Here is a 20,481-nt window from a genome sequence, read left to right as displayed (position 1 = left end):
AATAGTCACAATTTCTGAGAAAATAAGTAATTTTTATATCCATTTCATGCATGTATCACTCAATCTAATGTTTCAAGTTTGCTAGACCATCACCATATTGCCTCTTGTGATGCTAGACTGGTTTTCATACCTTCCATGTAAGGAAAGATATGGATATCGAGCTGATTTTGAAAATAAAAGTCTACTAGACTAATCCACTGGGTGTTTGCATTGACTCAGTATATATGTTTATTGCAAGCAACTAAATGATCTATACAGAACCCTCCGAATATTCTGATTAGAACTCGATCAACTTAACTCATGAGTAATTTAGTTATGACTCAATTATGTGATTGTTTTGGGCGCCAAAGTGGTGGTGGAAAATTTCTGGGTTTTTCCTGACTTTCATCAATGTTTGCAAAATTCAAGGACTTTTCACAGTCGGGAAAACAATTATCATTTCTCCAGTCTTTTTCCCCATTTCCCACTAGTGTAGGAACCCTGTTTTTTTAGTATTTTTGCACTGACTTCAAAACATTACACAGTAGACACTTGCCAAAATATCGAAATCCATCAGTGGAGATTGACATCTTTTATACAGAACAGATGCCAGAAATGAGGCAATCTTGATCATATAAGCCCAAATGTAGTTACCCGAGTCTCTCTTGTCAAGCCTGTAAAATCATATAAAACAAAACAGCAGAAAATTCTTGTGCAACAAATTGGTATGTTTCCTATGACCTGATTTCTGAATACATGTGACGAAATGAAATATCCATTGTGCATTCAATTCAATAAAACTATTGATAAACTGATACTGGCATTAGAATGGTTCTTGAATGAATCAATAGCTCATTTATACACAGCGACAGTGTTTTGCCCCATGAAAGAATTACACACTGATGTAGTATTTCATGCTTGTTTTCATGAAATTAAAAATGGCACATCCAAGCTTTTCGCATATATGGCCATATGCTCCCAATGAAATTTTCTTCTTTTGTTCTTAATTTTGCATGTTCTGCTGAAGTGCAGAGTAAATCATGAAGAACCAGAAATATAATACTGGACACAAAGTTTCTACATCTAGGGGTTTAAACTGAAGTTACAAGATTATATAAAACCCAAAGAAGCATTCAAGTTTTCCAAAATATAAATTTATTGAAATAAAATGCAGAATCAAGCAAATTGAAAGAATTAAAAAATAATTTACAGTGTATGAATTCCTAGAATGTAATCATAATAATCCTAATTATACTATAAAGTTTCTTACTAATCTGAAAACTGTTTCAAGGTATAATGACTGAAACTTGCTACCACAGAACAATATTGAAATCTATAGTTATTAATTCAAATGTTTTTACTTCAATGAAATCTCATGAGTGTAGGATATCACTAAAGTTTTGGAAAGTGTCACATAATCTGACTTAATTAAATAGTCATGTACTTGAATATAATCACATAATCCCAATGATTATCCACTCCAACAATTATAAATCACTATTTTCCTCTCACTGACTCATACAAGCTCTAGCATAACTGCACAAGAATAAAATAAATTATGCATATAGTCATTATAGAGTGTCCACTTGCATTCAAATAAACAATCTCTGATTCATAATAATTTCTAGAACAACTTGAATCATATTATTCCCTTTCACAATAAATTGGTCATCAATATACACAAACAGTCCTATTATGACCTTCAAATCTCACTGAACCAATTCAATGTTAGAACACATTTTAGCTCTCCATAGGACAATTGTACTAAAAATTACAAGCTTTGTTTATGTGACCTTCATTCACACTTGTGTGTCATTCTTGACCTGCTTATCATTTATTTCACCTTAGTGATTGGCTTTGTAAAGAATGAAACTCTTATGATGAAGTATACATGTAATTTTACCACCTTACTAACCAGTGAATTAAAGGATTTTAAACATATTTTTAATATATTTTCAGTCTCAAATGACTTAAATATGAATTCTAAATTCATGCATAATTCTGTAATAAGGCAGATGATGTGTGCAACGACTAAAATCACTTCATGAGTGGTGCTGAAACAACACTCATTTTCAAGTTATTGTAAAATGGATCTACAAGGGGATTATTCTATAAAATGGATCTACAAGGAGATTATTCTATAAAATGGATCTACAAGGGTATTATTCTATAAAATGGATCTGCAAGGGTATTATTCTATAAAATGGATCTACAAGGAGATTATTCTATAAAATGGATCTACAAGGGGATTATTCTATAAAATGGATCTACAAGGGTATTATTCTATAAAATGGATCTACAAGGGTATTATTCTATAAAATGGATCTACAAGGGGATTATTCTATAAAATGGATCTACAAGGGGATTATTCTATAAAATGGATCTGCAAGGGGATTATTCTATAAAATGGATCTACAAGGAGATTATTCTATCAAACGGATCTACATGGGTATTATTTTATAAAATGGATCTACAAGGGGATTCGTCTATAAAATGGATCTGCAAGGGGATTATTCTATAAAATGGAACTGCAAGGGGATTATTCTATAAAATGGATCTACAAGGGGATTATTCTATAAAATGGATAAAATCTCCTCATATTGTTTAGACACAAATTTGTTTTCAATAGTCAAGTTTTTAAATATTACACAAAGTCAGGCTTGTACAAATAGAAATTATGTTTGGTATATTTCTTTCAGATATGCTTACATGACACTGTGACATTGGATCAGTACTGAATATTTGAACCATTGTACAAAACAGGAAGTGTTTATATAGCTTGGTGTCTGCTTTCTCCTAGGAAAAATGTAATCATTTCATCTTGATTACAAAATTTAATTTGACAAAGTTGTACACACTACCTGAACTCTTTACATTGCATGGTGTAGGTGTAAGCCCTCATTCTCAATTTTCTGGAAGTGTACTCTGCGCATCTTTTAAATGTGACAATAATTTTAGGGGACAAACTTTTTGGGGGATGAATCAGGACTCTTATGGTTTTGTGACAGAAGTGGAGGACATTGATTGAGGCTCACTCATGTCATCTTTAAAACTGCATGCATGGATTTGAACTAACACTTCAGCTTGTGTGTGTACGGCAATATGGCACATTGGTGCCTCTTACTTTCTTCTAGTTTCTCACTAGAACTGTTTCATCTTGATTGCAAAAATTTTGTTTGACTAGGTTTCATATGCAGCAGGTAGAAATAGTGTCTTAGATTTAGAGAATTCATTCAGTTCATAAAACAATCAATAAGCATGAAGCATAAGCACAGATCGACCTGCTGGTCAGAGATTTGCTTAAAGCTATAAGAATGTATATTTCAGAGTAATCCTCCAATTGAGATAAAAGTCAAGACTATAGCTGTATCTGTCAAGAAAAGGACGCTGGGCTACCGAATATCAACAACATCAAAACAAGATAGGGGAAAAGGCAAAGGTCAAGATACCAAAAGAGGAAAAGAAAAATGTGGTACTCCCCCATCTGTTGATATGGCAGACCTACAAGGTGAAGCCTGTGGTAATGACAGCAACACATCACCAACCACCATGACAGAGGGCTGGTGTCCCTCAAATTGAGAATTATTACCTGGAGTCGGAACATCAGCACTCAGAGTGGGAGCCCCAGTGGTCAAAACCACAGCCACCACAGCATCCATTGGTGATGTGCCACTTAGAGTGGTGAGGGAAAGAGAGAATGCCCCAAATGTAAGATTGTGGTTCTGAAGCCACACATGTCCCCTCAGCACTCCCTATTGTGATTAATCAACGTGGTATAGATAAATGGAGGCAACAGTGTGTGTGTGGATCTAGGCCTGGAAGGTGTAGGCATTAACAAAGTGAACTGGAGGGGAAAGGCCATTTTCAGAGCCAACCACACTCTAGAAATGAGATCCTATTAAATTTGCCAGAAATTGCTTGTATTTGTATGTTTAAGAGCTGGTGTGTGTGTGTTGTTTTTTCACCAGCAAAAAACTCTTTCTTTACAAACGTGTTTATATGAGGTCTTAGTGGTGTGTCTATAAACACTAACTGCCCTTGGTTGTGTGATAGTGTTTGGTGTTTGTATGGTTTGTCTTTGTCTTTTAAAAAATATCTTTTCTCCGATATTTGTTAGTATTGGGTATGTGGTATAGTGTGTGTTTCTAATAGTGTTTTCTTTTCAGCCTGTGTAATACTAATTTGGATGTTATGGTTTATTAGGTAGTATGTAGTTTGTGTGAGGGATGAATGTTTTTCTTTATGTCAATGCTTCAAGCACATAATGTGCTCTGTACACCATTGGGTTACCCTCAATGATTAGTGAACACATACTAAAAATGAATTCAGTGAACGATTTGATAGACATTATGGATTGGATGATGTTGATTATGTTCTAGAAAAGATAGCGACCTATTGGAAGTACCCAGTCAGTCTTGACTTCATGACAAGGTAAGATGCAGCCTTAAAAAACTGCCAGGGACCTTGTCAAAGAGATAATGGAGGAGGAAGAGATGAAAATGAAAGAACTGGTTACTTATGGACACTGTAGTGTCAGTAAAATGATGGCTACATGGATTTGATAGAGGCGAGTATTTTTTAAATTTTAGAGACCTGCATAGATTGGTGTTACCCACTGATAAGAAGTGTGAGATGGCAAACAGCTGCTTTCAAGATAGCAGAAAGTCTTGTGAGGAAATTGATGGAAGAGGAAGTCGTAAAGAAAAAGGCTACCTGGGCAAACGAAAGAAAAGAAAAGGAAAATATGAAGAAAAAGGAAGACTTTGACAAGCTGAATAAAATTTGGATGAAGGTGCAGGGAAAATGTAGAGCTATGACCTGAAGAAGAGAAAAAGAAAGAAGTTACTAGACAAACTGAGGAGGTGGTGCAGAACTGAAAGAAATAGAAGAAACCCAACGGCCCTTTTCAGGGCCACTAATTTGCCTCAAAAAGATATACTCTTGGACTATTGCCTCACAGCAATTTTTTGTCTTTGTGTTGTATATGTAATTGTCTGTTTATACTGACCCCAAAAACCCTTTTGACCCTATAAATACTTTTGACTGTATAAACCGTTTTGACCCTATAAGCAATTCACATAGAGTTTCACACATTTAACTGAGAATAGCACGTATTGATGTCCACTGAGGTCAGCCACTTGTAACACTGTTGCCCTTTTCCCCAGTAACGACAGCATCATGACATAACCCATGCTAATTTCTTGTATGACCCCCATGTGCCTTTCCTATGTTAATCTTATGAACTGATATAACACTGGATTTTCAGTATGACTTCCAAGTACCTTTCCTATGTTAATTTTATGAACTGATTTAACACTGGATTTTCAGTATGACTCCCAAGTGCCTTTCCTATGTTAATTTTATGAACTGATTTAACACTGGATTTTCAGTATGACTCCCAAGTGCCTTTCCTATGTTAATCTTATGAACTGATTTAACACTGGATTTTCAGTATGACTCCCAAGTACCTTTCCTATGTTAATTTTATGAACTGATCTAACACTGGATTTTCAGTATGACTCCCAAGTACCTTTCCTATGTTAATTTTATGAACTGATTTAACACGTGATTTTCAGTATGACTCCCAAGTGCCTTTCCTATGTTAATTTTATGAACTGATTTAACACTGGATTTTCAGTATGACTCCCAAGTGCCTTTCCTATGTTAATTTTATGAACTGATTTAACACTGGATTTTCAGTATGACTCCCAAGTGCCTTTCCTATGTTAATCTTATGAACTGATTTAACACTGGATTTTCAGTATGACTCTCAAGTGCCTTTCCTATGTTAATCTTATGAACTGACTTAACACTGGATTTTCAGTATGACTCTCAAGTGCCTTTCCTATGCTAATTTTATGAACTGATTTAACACTGGATTTTCAGTATGACTCCCAAGTGCCTTTCCTATGTTAATCTTATGAACTGATTTAACACCGGATTTTCAGTACGACTCCCAAGTGATTCTCATACTTTTACCATGTGGAAATCCAACTGAACCCCAAGTGGTGCATACTACTACTTTTATTTTTCAAACAGTCTGGATTCCAAAATAATTTGTTTAGTTATGATTTTTGCATGTTTAAAAAAGAATAATTATTTTTAATTTAAACATTCAAGAAATATGACATTTTTTGGTAAAAGCGCAATATCAATATGACCAGCCAGCTAGAAGTACTGGTAGTGAAAATAAGGTTTACCAGATGGACATTGTGCCAGCCATATCAGAAGAAGTCTTTCACTGAAAACACCCTGCTAATATGGCCATTACTCAGGAGAAGTAGTGATAAGAGTTCCAAGATGGCTTCTGTGGTGGTCACATTGGTCACACTGGATGTCTGAGCATTGCCATTTTTATTTGGGACCAACCAGACATCATAAGAAGTCTTTCAGTAAAAACCCTATGTCCATCTATCTGACCATGCATTCAGGAGGAATTCTCAAGTTGGCATAATTTTTTTAACTTATTTATAAACTTCTTCAATGGTGTTTATCTTTTCTACTAAATCTGTGGCAGGCAATAATACAAGTGTTAGAATTATCTTGAGTAAAATCTCAGTTGAGGAGAAACTGTAGTACATTTCTGTGCAATCAGAAATACACCTTTTTGTTTGGTAGTATAAGTGTCAGATTTTGATTCCAACAGTCTTATCCTTTGCTGCTGTTATGTTTCAATGGTGCAACCTTGAATATGAGACTAATTACAATCAACACATTCATTGACATCAGATTGATGTGAACAGGAAGTACATCTATGTGCACTGGTAAAAGATACCAGCATGCCTATCATAATATTACACAAACACTTTTCATTAAGCAAGTCACAGTCAAAATGTAACAGAATCATCCCTTAAAACGAAATATAAATTACTAACTGAAACATAAACATTAGTCTTCATCAAACCGTGAACATATTTTATGACAGACACTGGAGTAACCAAGGCATTCACCACAGTGAATTGTACTAAAGTGAAAGCTGTTTTTTAGAGGTAATTACCAACTTTACATCTGATTGATATTCAAGTCACATTATGATGACCAGAATGCACCAATGAAATTCTGAGACACTTCATAAACTTGACAATGACTAGATATTTGTAAGGAATAAGATCAACATTTCTGAATTTTTGTTTCACAACAAAGATATCAAACACTTTATAAATCACGAATTTAGCAATAAATTAACTTCAATAATTTTCATTACTGCTGACTCAGAAAGAATTTTAAGTGTTGGAATCAGCCATATGTCTGGCACTTCCTTCGTCTAATTCTAGTCGATTGTAGCGGTCCCTCAGTAAGAACAATACTGGCAAGCAGAATACAATGGACCCTAGACAGCACCAATTTTCCCACATGGTACCTGAAAAACCCAGAGGTTTACACAATACAGTATATATGTAACGACTAACAATATGAACTGTTAAACAGAATTAAGAAAGACTGAATGACAATAATTAATGAGAACAACTAAATTACATTAATGAGTGCTACTGAATGATATTAATGAGAATGACTAAATCACATTAATGAGCACTACTGAATGATATTAATGAGAACGACTAAATCACATTAATGAGCACTACTGAATGATATTAATGAGAATGACTAAATCACATTAATGAGCACTACTGAATGATATTAATGAGAATGACTAAATCACATTAATGAGCACTACTGAATGATATTAATGAGAACGACTAAATCACGTTAATGAGTACTACTGAATGATATTAATGAGAACAACTAATTCACATTAATGAGCACTACTGAATGACATTAATGAGAATGACTAAATCACATTAATGAGCACTACTGAATGACATTAATGAGAATGACTAAATCACATTAATGAGCACTACTGAATGATATTAATGAGAATGACTAAATCACATTAATGAGCACTACTGAATGATATTAATGAGACTGACTAAATCACATTAATGAGCACTACTGAATGATATTAATGAGAATGACTAAATCACATTAATGAGCACTACTGAATGATATTAATGAGAATGACTAAATCACATTAATGAGCACTACTGAATGATATTAATGAGAACGACTAAATCACATTAATGAGCACTACTGAATGATATTAATGAGAACGACTAAATCACATTAATGAGCACTACTGAATGATATTAATGAGAATGACTAAATCACATTAATGAGCACTACTGAATGATATTAATGAGAATGACTAAATCACATTAATGAGTACTAAATGATATTAATGAGAATGACTAAATCAAATTAATGAGCACTACTGAATGATATTAATGAGAACCACTAAATCACATTAATGAGTACTACTGAATGATATTAATGAGAACCACTAAATCACATTAATGAGCACTACTGAATGATATTAATGAGAATGACTAAATCACATTAATGAGCACTACTGAATGATATTAATGAGAACGACTAAATCACATTAATGAGTACTACTGAATGATATTAATGAGAATGACTAAATCACATTAATGAACACTACTGAATGATATTAATGAGAACAACTAAGTCACATTAATGAGCACTACTGAATGATATTAATGAGAACGACTAAATCACATTAATGAGCACTACTGAATGATATTAATGAGAACGACTAAATCACATTAATGAGTACTACTGAATGATATTAATGAGAATGACTAAATCACATTAATGAGTACTACTGTATGATATTAATGAGAATGACTAAATCACATTAATGAGCACTATTGAATGATATTAATGAGAATGACTAAATCACATTAATGAGTACTACTGTATGATATTAATGAGAATGACTAAATCACATTAATGAGCACTATTGAATGACATTAATGAGAATGACTATATCACATTAATGAGCACTACTGAATGATATTAATGAGAATGACTAAATCACATTAATGAGCACTATTGAATGATATTAATGAGAATGACTAAATCACATTAATGAGCACTATTGAATGACATTAATGAGAATGACTATATCACATTAATGAGCACTACTGAATGATATTAATTAATGATTACATACAATTTCCAAATTATGATTAATTCTTATTACTCAGGGTTTGTTCTTTGATGCATAAAATCTGTGGAAGATAACAACAATAAGAATAAGCCAAATAATTTTTTGTTCAGGCAGAATTACTATCTCAAGATATATGAAAGAATTTATGATACAGTGTGGCTGACTGTATATAGGAATTATTATTTCAGATACAAAAAGTTACCTGTAGTTGCCATTATGACTAACATCTTTAGAATTTAAAAATAATAATTTTGTAATTTAACTTTGTGAAACCTCTCTGATAAACTTGTGTGTATCAATTATCAAGTCACCACTGGGCATGATACAGGATGCCACCATGCCTCTATATCAGTGTACTGTATTATGCCATCAATTAGATCATTTCATATACATTTCATACACAAACACATATTTCATTAAAAAAAATCAAACAATGGTATATATTAATGAAATAAGTTCACACTTTTCCACTTTTCTTTTCCCAACCAATAAGTTAATTATAAGTTGCCTATGTACAGATGACACAATGACCATTATGCCATGCCTATGTATAATGCCACAATGACCATTATACCATGCCTATGAATAATGCTACAATGACCATTACACCATGCCTATGTATAATGCCACAATGACCATTACACCATGCCTATGCATATTGCCACAATGACCATTATGCCATACCTATGTACAGATGACACAATGACCATTATGCCATGCCTATGTAAAGATGCCACTATGACCATTATGCCATGCCTATGTATAATGCCACAACAACTATTATGCCATGCCTATGTACAGATGACACAATGACCATTATGCCATGCCTATGTACAGATGCCACTATGACCATTATACCACGCCTATGTAAAGATGCCACTATGACCATTATGCCATGCCTATGTATAATGCCACAACAACCATTATGCCATGCCTATGTACAAATGACAAAATGACCATTATGCCATGCCTATGAATAATGCTACAATGACCATTACACCATGCCTATGTATAATGCCACAATGACCATTACACCATGCCTATGTATATTGCCACAATGACCATTATGCCATGCCTATGTACAGATGCCACTATGACCATTATACCATGCCTATGCAAAGATGCCACTATGACCATTATGCCATGCCTATGTATAATGCCACAACAACCATTATGCCATGCCTATGTATATTGCCACAATGACCAGTATCCATGCCTATGTAAAGATGCCACTATGACCATTATGCCATGCCTATATATAATGGCACAACAACCATTATGCCATGCCTATGTACAGATGACACAATGGCCATTATGTCATGCCTATGTACAGATGCCACTATGACCATTATGGCATGCCTATGTATAATGCCACAATGACCATTATGCCGTGCCTATGTATAATGTCACAATCACCATTATACCATGCCTATATAGGATGCCACAATTACCATTACAACATGCCTATGTACAGATGCCACAATGTTCAATACACCAGCTGGATTACATCATGAAATTCATGCATGATAAACAACATACAGGAAAACATCCAATTTCATTTGTTATCATCACTCCCCATCAGTTAGGGTTCCTGTTCAGATTTTGCTTGTTGACTATGGTGTATATATTGTGCTTCTTTCCCAAAAACATTTATCAATATGCACATTTTTATATAATGACCAATAAATGTACAAAGTTTCACAACGATCAATAAAAAAAAAACACAAACAAGTTACATTCACAAAAATCTGATTTGCACTGCATTCAGCAGCATGACAAAAAGTGAAATCACTCTAACAAAACATGGGAGAGCATTTGCTGACATGGGCATCAGATGATGAAGACCATAACATGTGTAACATTCATAACAAGACCATAACATGTATACCATTCATAACAAGACCATAACATGTATACCATTCATAACAAGACCATAACATGTATAACATTCATAACAAGACCATAACATGTATAACATTCATAACAAGACCATAACATGTATAACATTCATAACAAGACCATAACATGTATAACATTCATAACAAGACCATAACATGTATAACATTCATAACAAGACCATAACATGTATAACATTCATAACAAGACCATAACATGTATAACATTCATAACAAGACCATAACATGTATAACATTCATAACAAGACCATAACGTGTATACCATTCATAACAAGACCATAACATGTATAACATTCATAACAAGACCATAACATGTATAACATTCATAACAAGACCATAACATGTATAACATTCATAACAAGACCATAACACGTATAACATTCATAACAAGACCATAACATGTATAACATTCATAACAAGACCATAACATGTATAACATTCAAAACAAGACCATAACATGTATAACATTCATAACAATACACTGAATACTTTGAAACTATCTGCATTCACAATATTCTGTAAAGTACACCAACCAGTTACAAGTCAAACTGAGCAACAAAAATATCCCAATGGTAGACTGACCTGCTGACATGCACATCATCATAAAATGACCATAATATTTACCAAGTGTCACAGTCAGCCATCAAAAACTGTAGGGCAAGATGCATCCACAAGATTATATTATATGCTGCAAGACAGCAAGTATATCTCTTAACAAAGATTGGGAGCAACGTGATTTCTTTTGGTTTGGCTTGGTGATGCATGGCACAGCAAAACAGGTAGGTTTTTTGGTGCCAAGGTAATTGGATTATAGTGCCTTGCCCAAGAACACATCATGATAGCTGACTCAGACAAGTCTGATGATAGGATCTGACCTTGCATCCTTTTGGAATTTAGTCAAGCATGCTAACCACTGGACCAAATCAGCCCCCCCCCCTCAAAAGTGATTTGTCACAATTTACTTCTTTAAATGATGACCATACCAAATTTAATGGCTAGTCATTGACATCTCTGAGACTAGTTGCATTCACATGATTTTATCACACACCTGCAAGTCAAAATGGCAATAATTCTAACAAATGCAACAGCATAGTGATTTGTCAACATGCTCATCTTCAGACGATGACCATATTATGTACACTGATCACTGATCTATCAAAAACTGGACTAGTTTCATTCAAAACATTAAATAACACGTTATATTCTGCTGCAACACAAAAAGGGCAATAACTCTTTTAAAAAATTGTCAGAGCAAAGTAATTTGTCAAACTGCACATCTTCAAATGGTGACCATATCATTTACCAAGTTTCATTGCAAGCCATTAAAAACTGCAACTTCATACATTCATGAGAGTTTGTCATACATTGCATTCAGCTGCTAACTAAAAAAAGCAATAACCCACATATTTACCTCCATTAATAGGAACACCCAACCTTCTAACTTTAATGATGACTAATTACCATTATAATGTGTTACCTGAACTAGCAGGAACACCAAAACCTTCAACAGTATTAAACAGTATTGATCACTGCATCTATTTACCAATGTAATGTATTACCTGAATTAGTACGAACACCATATCTCCTATATTACTGACCAATGCATCTATTACCACTGTAATGTATTACCTGAATTAGCAGGAACACCAAAACTTAAACATTAATCATCACTGCATCTATTGCCAATGCAATGTGTTACCTGAATTAGCAGGAACACCAAAATTTAAACATTAATGATCACTGCATCTATTACCAATGCAATGTATTACCTGAATTAGCAGGAACACCAAAATTTAAACATTAATGATCACTGCATCTATTACCAATGCAATGTATTACCTGAATTAGCAGGAACACCAAAATTTAAACATTAATGATCACTGCATCTATTACCAATGCAATGTATTACCTGAATTAGCAGGAACACCAAAATTTAAACATTAATGATCACTGCATCTATTACCAATGCAATGTGTTACCTGAACTAGCAGGAACACCAAAACCTTCAACAGTATTAAACAATATTGATCACTGCATCTATTTACCAATGTAATGTATTACCTTAATTAGTACGAACACCATATCTCCTATATTACTGACCAATGCATCTATTACCACTGTAATGTATTACCTGAGTTAGTAGGAATACAACATCTCCTATATTACTGACCAATGCATCTATTACCACTGTAATGTATTTCCTGAATTAGTAGGAATACATCTCTTATATTACTGACCAATGCATGTACTTACAAGTGTAATGTATTACCTGAATCAGTAGGAAAACCAAAATCTCCTACATTACTCATCACTGCATGTACTTACTAATGTAATGTATTACCTGAATTAGTTGGAACACCAAAATCTACATTTCTGACCACTGCATGTACTTACAAGTGTATTATATTACCTGAATTAATTGGAGCACAAAATCTACTACATTACTGATCACTACATGTACAAGTGTATTGTATTACCTGAATTAGTTGGAACACCAAACCTCCTACATTACTGATCACTACATCTAATACCAATGTAATGTATTACCTGAATTAATTAGAGCACCAAACCTCCTACATTACTGATCACTACATCTATTACTAATGTAATGTATTACCTGAATTAATTGGAGCAATAAAATCTACTACATTACTGATCACTGCATGTACTTACCTATATTAGGTATCATCTGGATTAGTAGGAACACCAAACCTCCTATATTATTCATCAATGTGAGGGCAAAGTTTGTTATCCCCTCAGCTACTGGGTATGTAGCTTCACAACACATCTCAAAAAATAGTGGTGTTGAGGCAGGCAAAAGTAATGCAACTAAAATAATGGTTGCATACAGTATTCCTGAAAAATGCAATAAAAACGAACTGTCATGATGTGTTGTAATCTAAGAAACAAAAATATTAACCTCAATGCTATCTTCAACCTTGTCATTACCAGGTTTTCTATCAACAGGTGCTTAAGTGATGATGATGATGATGATGATGATGATGATGATGATGATGGTGATGATGATGATGATGATGATTATTATTATTGTCAACAATCTTGTATGCTCAATGCTTTTTCATTCTCAGTGGGGATCAGATTTTTATTTATATCATACCCTTATATACAGCTGTTCCCTCATTATAACACACTCATAACACACCAGATGAGGTCCACAATGGTTGGCTACTGCTCCGGTGGCCTAGTGGTTAGAGTGTCTGCCTCAAATGCAGGAGATCGTTTGTTCAAACCCTGGCCTAGTCATACCAAAGACTTATAAAAATGGTTCTAATAGCTCAACATTAAAAGGTTATTGTTAGGACTGGTCAGATTGGTGTCAGGCAAATGTGACTGGGTGGGATATCATACTACATGTCTGCGGCATGATGCCCTAGTGCTAGACATAACTATAAACTGTCACTTTGCAGACATTGTAGTGAAATGACTGAATTTTTTTTAAAGCTATGTTAAAAATCCATATCACACACACCCATAATGGCTGACTGCATTTTGTACCAAACCATGATATAACACAAAAGCTCAAAAATACACATGCGCATGTGTTATGGGGGGGGGGGGGTGTTAAGAGGGTATGAATACAGAAAATGCCAATTCAGAGGAACCTGAACAAACTTTTTATGAACATAAAATATATGTACTTTCCACTTCAAAGTAATCTAGTAGTCAAGCTGATAAATCAAGATGTCATTCATAAAACTTATCTCTTGTTCCTTTAAAAATATATACATCTGTATTTGACAGTTCCATAATTTTATAATTACTTCAGTCTCCATTCTAATAAAATGTTTTCACACAAGCCATTGAAAGTCCTATGTGGTCAATATTCACTCTGAAAATATAGCTGGAGATTTCATCGATTTTGTATTTAAGTGCATTGGTTTCTCACATTAGTGTACATGTTCATTACTATGTCCATCCATCAATAATCCTAGATTAACCTCTTTTTTTCTTTTGTAATAGGATGAATACATTGGTGGCATTATAATGCAGGACAGAACCTTAATATTTTTTATGTAACTAAAATATATGATGTAGCTTTGGCATCTGTGTGCATGTTCATTACTATGCATATTTCATTTAATTTATATTTGATTTAATTTAATTGTTTGTTTGTTAGCTTTAAAAAAAAATTATTCCATTACATACTATTGTAATGTAACTTTATTTACTGGATTTGACAATTTCCAGAAATTAATTTGACCTGACTGCTTTTTTCATAAACACCTAATAATAGAAACTTTGTATCAAATGCTGACGTAGTACCTAGTTTTTTTTCTTTCTTTCTTAGTGTAGATTCATTAAGTGAAATTGAGGCCCTACTGTGAGTGCGTGATGTTTGGCATGTAAAGCTTCTATCTAGTTCTAGAAACATCAACATATGGGAATCTTTTTTGCATCTTAAATTAGTGTATAACTCTTTTCTATAGAAAATTTAATCAGTTGGGCTAAAAACCATTGACACTTAAAGGTGTTTTGTTGTGACCAGTTTGAGTTGAAATTCTATTTTATGGAATTATTAATTCTTTTCCCTGGGAATATTTAAGTGCTCATACTGAATTCTTGGACAAAGAAATTTATTGAAATTATATTTGGAATTCAAAACTAGAATATTATTTTCTGTGGTTCAGCAAGGAACTGTTGACACATCGGGACAACGTTATCATCCTCCATCTTGGATTTTTTATCAGAACTCCAACTCAAATTCATTTAGGACTTTTTATTTCTAGGACTTCTATTTCTTAATTCTTGGATTATTTTTGGATTTGATTTGTAAAACCTTAAGTTCTTTTTCTCATTTTTACCAGGTTTTTCTAGGGAAATAAATTATTTGTTAAATTTTAAAAAGCTTGTTGTCTTCAGTCTCTTCTCGTTACTGTTTTAAAGCATCTAAATTGTAACACCATCAATCCATAAATCTATTCAGTTTAGATTATCCTGGATGAGTTTGTTTTTAAAACAATTAAGTGTCTATGGCATCACAGAATTAAATCCATGATCACATTATCATGATAAACACGATAATGAAGGAGAGAACTTTCACATTTTTTTATGTACATAAAATATATGACATAGGGATTACTTTGGCATATGTGTATAATATAACTATATCCACCTGTACGTCCTCCCACACCCTAGATTAACCTCAGTTGTAATGGGTTTAGGGATTTGTATCAACAATCAGCTGATATGAAATTCTGTCTGATAAAAAAATAATTACTCTATTGCATAAGAATGCTAGAATGCAATAAGCAACAAAAATGTGATTGTTGATATGAAAAGGTCTGACTGAATTTCAAATGTTTGTTTTTTAAAAACAAATATGATGTGCAAGTCAAACATCTGATTTGTATTGCATAAGTACTGATTACTTGCTTTTATAATGAAATATAAACTTTCCAATATAATCAATTAGAGTATTAACCATTATTCTTTAAGTAAGTCTATATAATACACTAACCTGATGATGATGGAATTGTTCCATACAAAGCCAGAGTAAAGACGGCAAAAGAAATCCCCCCTGACACATATAAGATGATCATGAATTTCTTCATATGATGGGAGAAAATATCTGCAAGCCTACAAAACAAATAACTGGAGCCATAAAAGTGCCACCATTCTTCTTGAGCAGCAAGATGGTCCTCAGATTAGCACCATTCTTTTAAGACTAAACACACATCATAAGAAGTCTTTCTGTTAAAAACCAGGTCACTATGAGAATTTATCAAAAAGATGTAGCAATGAAAAGATTTTCAAGATGGCTACACTTGCAATAACATAGAATGTTTTATATGCACCATTTTCATTTCCAAACATATTTACATCAAAAGAAGTAATTCAGCAAAAACACCTGGTTGATTTGTTTATTAGTACATGAGGAATAACAAGATTTTCAAAATGTCTGCCATGAAAGCCATGCTGGATGTCAGAATGGTACCATTTCATTTAGGACTGTCTACAGTGAAAACTCCAAGTTAACATGATCATATGCTCAGAAAGTGTCATGATAACAAGATTATTAAGAGAACAGATCAGCCCATTTTTCACTTAGAACTATCTCTCTAGAAGTCATAAAAAGTCTTTTAGTGAAAATTCCATATCAAGAGAACCATCCATTTGGGAGAAGTGATACCAAGATTTTCAAAATGACCACAGTTCTTTGAATTTTAAGGGACATTTATTTAGGACCAACTAAGCCTCTGGATATGCCAAGTTTCATGACTTCCTTAGGTGGAGTTGCAAATACAGACAACTCTTAACAGGAGACAAACAGGCAGAGAGATGATGGAAGCAGGCTCATTACATAAAATTGCTTATCAATGACATAAAAATCCTACACAAGTGCTAGCTTCAGATGAAAATTATGAACCAATTTTCTATTCTATGTAAGCCTCTGCCAGTAAAGATCCAGTTTAATAAATGATTTTGATAACATTTAATTGGATGACCATATATATACATCATTTTCTTATTCACATCTCTAAAATCACAACATTAAAAACCTGTCTTGAAAGAACACTCCTTCTGCCAAAAAATAATGGACCTTCAATACAGGTGCTCTCTCATGACAGGTCATAATACTATAATCAATAAATCTGTGCAGGGAGAACCTGGTCTCTCAAGACAGATGGTCTTTCATAGCAGTGGTCTCTCAAGACAGGTGGTCTTTCATAGCAGTGGTCTCTCAAGACAGGTTCTACTATAATGGAGTAGTAGGACTTCAAGGAAAGATGCTTCAGACATCTTACAAGTCATACCTACAGTTTTAACATCATATACTACACATCACGTCTTGAAATTTTTTTATGAACTGAAGTTATATGTTATATTGAAAATGTCATGTAACAGATAAGTTAATATGTAAATATTCTGCTACATAAAACTGACAAAACTGCCCAAATATTTATCATGGTATTTTAAAATGCCATACAAGATTACATCTCAAAACAATCTAACAATTACTTAAACATATTTTTCATTGATAAAAGAACCTGAAGATAGTTTTAGATTAGGAATAGCTGATTCATTTCTGACTAAATATCAAAATTAAGTTTTACAAAGAATAAATGATAGATATTTTTTACCTGGCCACAAGCAGCCCAGAGAAACATGCAGCAATTGTACTGTAAAATCCTAACCATCCTGCCTCTTTCTGCAATAAAGACAGACACATACACCTCTCCATTGATAACTCGTGCAAAACGTGGTCAAAAACATTGACTTCACTATATGCAAGAACACAAATTACCGAGGGACCTCTGATAAATGAAAAATGGGGTTCCATCCCAGATAAACATCAGGAAAACTGAGGAAGGAGAAGGGGGTACTGGCATCATTTAATAGTTGATTACTCATTTTAAATTGCACTGGGAATAATTGTTAATAAACAGCATTTTCTAATGAAACTGTTACCCTTTCAGTATAAATTATCTTTCAAGAAAACCAATCTTGGAAATATCGTGAAAAATAACTCCATGAGGTTTCAACACATCAAGTACATGTGTGCCTCATTGTGTACCAACAAAATTTTGTGTATTATGTCACCACATTTCGTAAAACAAAACAAGATTCATTTTGTTCAGAAAGTAGAGACATTTATTTTGTTAAACAAGCATCAAGATTTTTAAAATTGTTTTAGCAGTTAAATACTGATGCAGTGATTTCAGTACAAGTGAAGACACTTGCTTCTCCATATTGATCCATATGTATCCAATAAAGCTTTGAATTCACTGGGTACTCCTTTAGTATGGTTGATTTGACATCTCTGATCACATCTGAGAAAGACAAGAATAATTTATGGCGTTTAATTGTTACTTACAGAATAATATTTATAACAGTGTTTGAGTTGTCAGCTGAAAATGAGTTGACCTGACATACGACCATGACTGCTAGCCCAAATGCTGGTAGGATTTGTATGCCTTTTATCTTTTGTTTTGTTCCATCACCTTTAATTGATTTGACACAAAAGACATAATTAATATGATAATAAAAAGTAAGTCTTTTTTTAACTGAATATAGCAATACAACAAAATATGTTTGCAAACTGGAGATCAAAACAGATTCAGCAGTTAATTAGGTTCTCACTTGAGTGCTTGCGATGATAGCTGTCCTTTTAGATTGACATTTTTTGCATATGAATACAAGAGGGCATATGACATATATGATTCTTATGCTGAATTCAATTTAGAATATAAAACAAAAACACAAATTTCACTTAACAAAACTTTATTACACTCAGGTTTGAATTCTCAATCATTTTCAATAGGCTTATGTGAAAAGATAACGTAATTGGACAGCATTGCTTTTTTTGGTCACACACACCAACCTCACTTGAGACCTCACAACACACTTTCTGAGACTCAAACCCCTGCAACACTGTCTGGGAATATAGCAGGAATGGTGGTCTATATGATTCCTCTTTTATAATGCTAGAGAAAAAACTCAGGTACTACTGGGGTACTACCTAAGGGAAGTAATTCAGAAATTGTCTATTTCAGATACTTTCTTTGTGCAAAGACCCATTTTCAACCAGCAGTGCTAGCATCATGTTTCAAATGAATATATTTCTTACTAAGTGATATTACTGACCTAACACAATGCACAAACTCTGAACATTAGGCATATCTATCTTATGTTGACACAGAAAAATCCATTCTTGTTTGCAGTACACTGTAAATATATACTGTAAAACCTGTCTTGAGAGACCACTCTTTCTTTGTTCTATGATTTCCAGGCCTTGTTTCTAAAGATAAGTGGTATTTCATAGCACTGGTCTTTCAAGTCAGGTTTCAACGAATGCTGTATATTTGCCTGCTTTGCCACTGTATTATCCTAATCCCTACACAAATACTTACAGAGCAAGAAAAATATGTTGCTGTTATAGGTCTAATAACTAGTGTAAAGAACAAGTCTATCTGTTCTCAAATGTCGTCATATTCGACTGCTTATCAGCATCATTTGCATTAATTTGAAAGACATCAATGCAAGGATCCTTCTCTGAAATTTGGTCAAATTCTTAACAGTAATTTTTTATAAGTGGCCCTTTAAATGATTTTGATAGTTTTTTAGAAGTGGTCCAAAAGATTTTTTTTTAATGCAATGGATGCCATATGTGATTTGTGCAAACTTAAAAGCACTTAATGTCAGGACACTTTTAGTTAAATTTGCTTAATCTGTTTAACGGTGAATTTCAAAGGTTTTTCTGTTTTAAGTAATGGCTGCCATGTGTAATATTGGATGAGCATAATATGTAGAAATTGAAAGCAGTTAATGCTAAAAAGATTTCTGTTACATTTGGTCAAATCGCATTAAGCAATTTTTAAGAATAAGACTTTAAAGGTTTTTGTATTTTTAGTAATGGTGGACATATTTGATTACAGATCAGCATCATTTACATAAATATTGAAGACATCAATGCAAATATGCTTCAAAATTTGGCCAAATTCTGATAAGTAATGGTTTTAATTAGGTCCTTTAATCACTCCAGTGGCCAACTGGTTAGAGCGTCTGCCTCAGATGCGGGAGGTTGCAGGTTCA

The 20,481-nt window shown here is 33.5% G+C and overlaps 1 protein-coding gene across 1 annotated transcript in view; it reads right to left on the bottom strand.

The window, feature by feature from the left end:
- Positions 1–4,270: 4,270 nt before the first annotated feature.
- Positions 4,271–20,481, bottom strand: part of LOC149775991 (solute carrier family 49 member 4 homolog) — a 58,689-nt gene continuing 42,478 nt past the window's right edge. The window contains exons 11-14 of the mRNA XM_089941219.1: positions 18,030–18,097; positions 16,406–16,524; positions 13,600–13,782; positions 4,271–7,339 (exon numbers count right to left, since the gene is read on the bottom strand). Coding sequence (XP_089797345.1) covers positions 7,203–7,339; positions 13,600–13,782; positions 16,406–16,524; positions 18,030–18,097 — 507 coding nt within the window. The 3' untranslated portion in view covers positions 4,271–7,202. The remainder of the gene's footprint in view (positions 7,340–13,599; positions 13,783–16,405; positions 16,525–18,029; positions 18,098–20,481) is intronic.

Source organism: Sinohyriopsis cumingii, chromosome 18 (genome assembly GCF_028554795.1).
Source record: "Sinohyriopsis cumingii isolate HCF-2022 chromosome 18, ASM2855479v2, whole genome shotgun sequence".
Classification (NCBI taxonomy): Eukaryota; Metazoa; Mollusca; class Bivalvia; order Unionida; family Unionidae; genus Sinohyriopsis; species Sinohyriopsis cumingii.
This window is presented reverse-complemented; position numbering and strand designations above follow the sequence as displayed.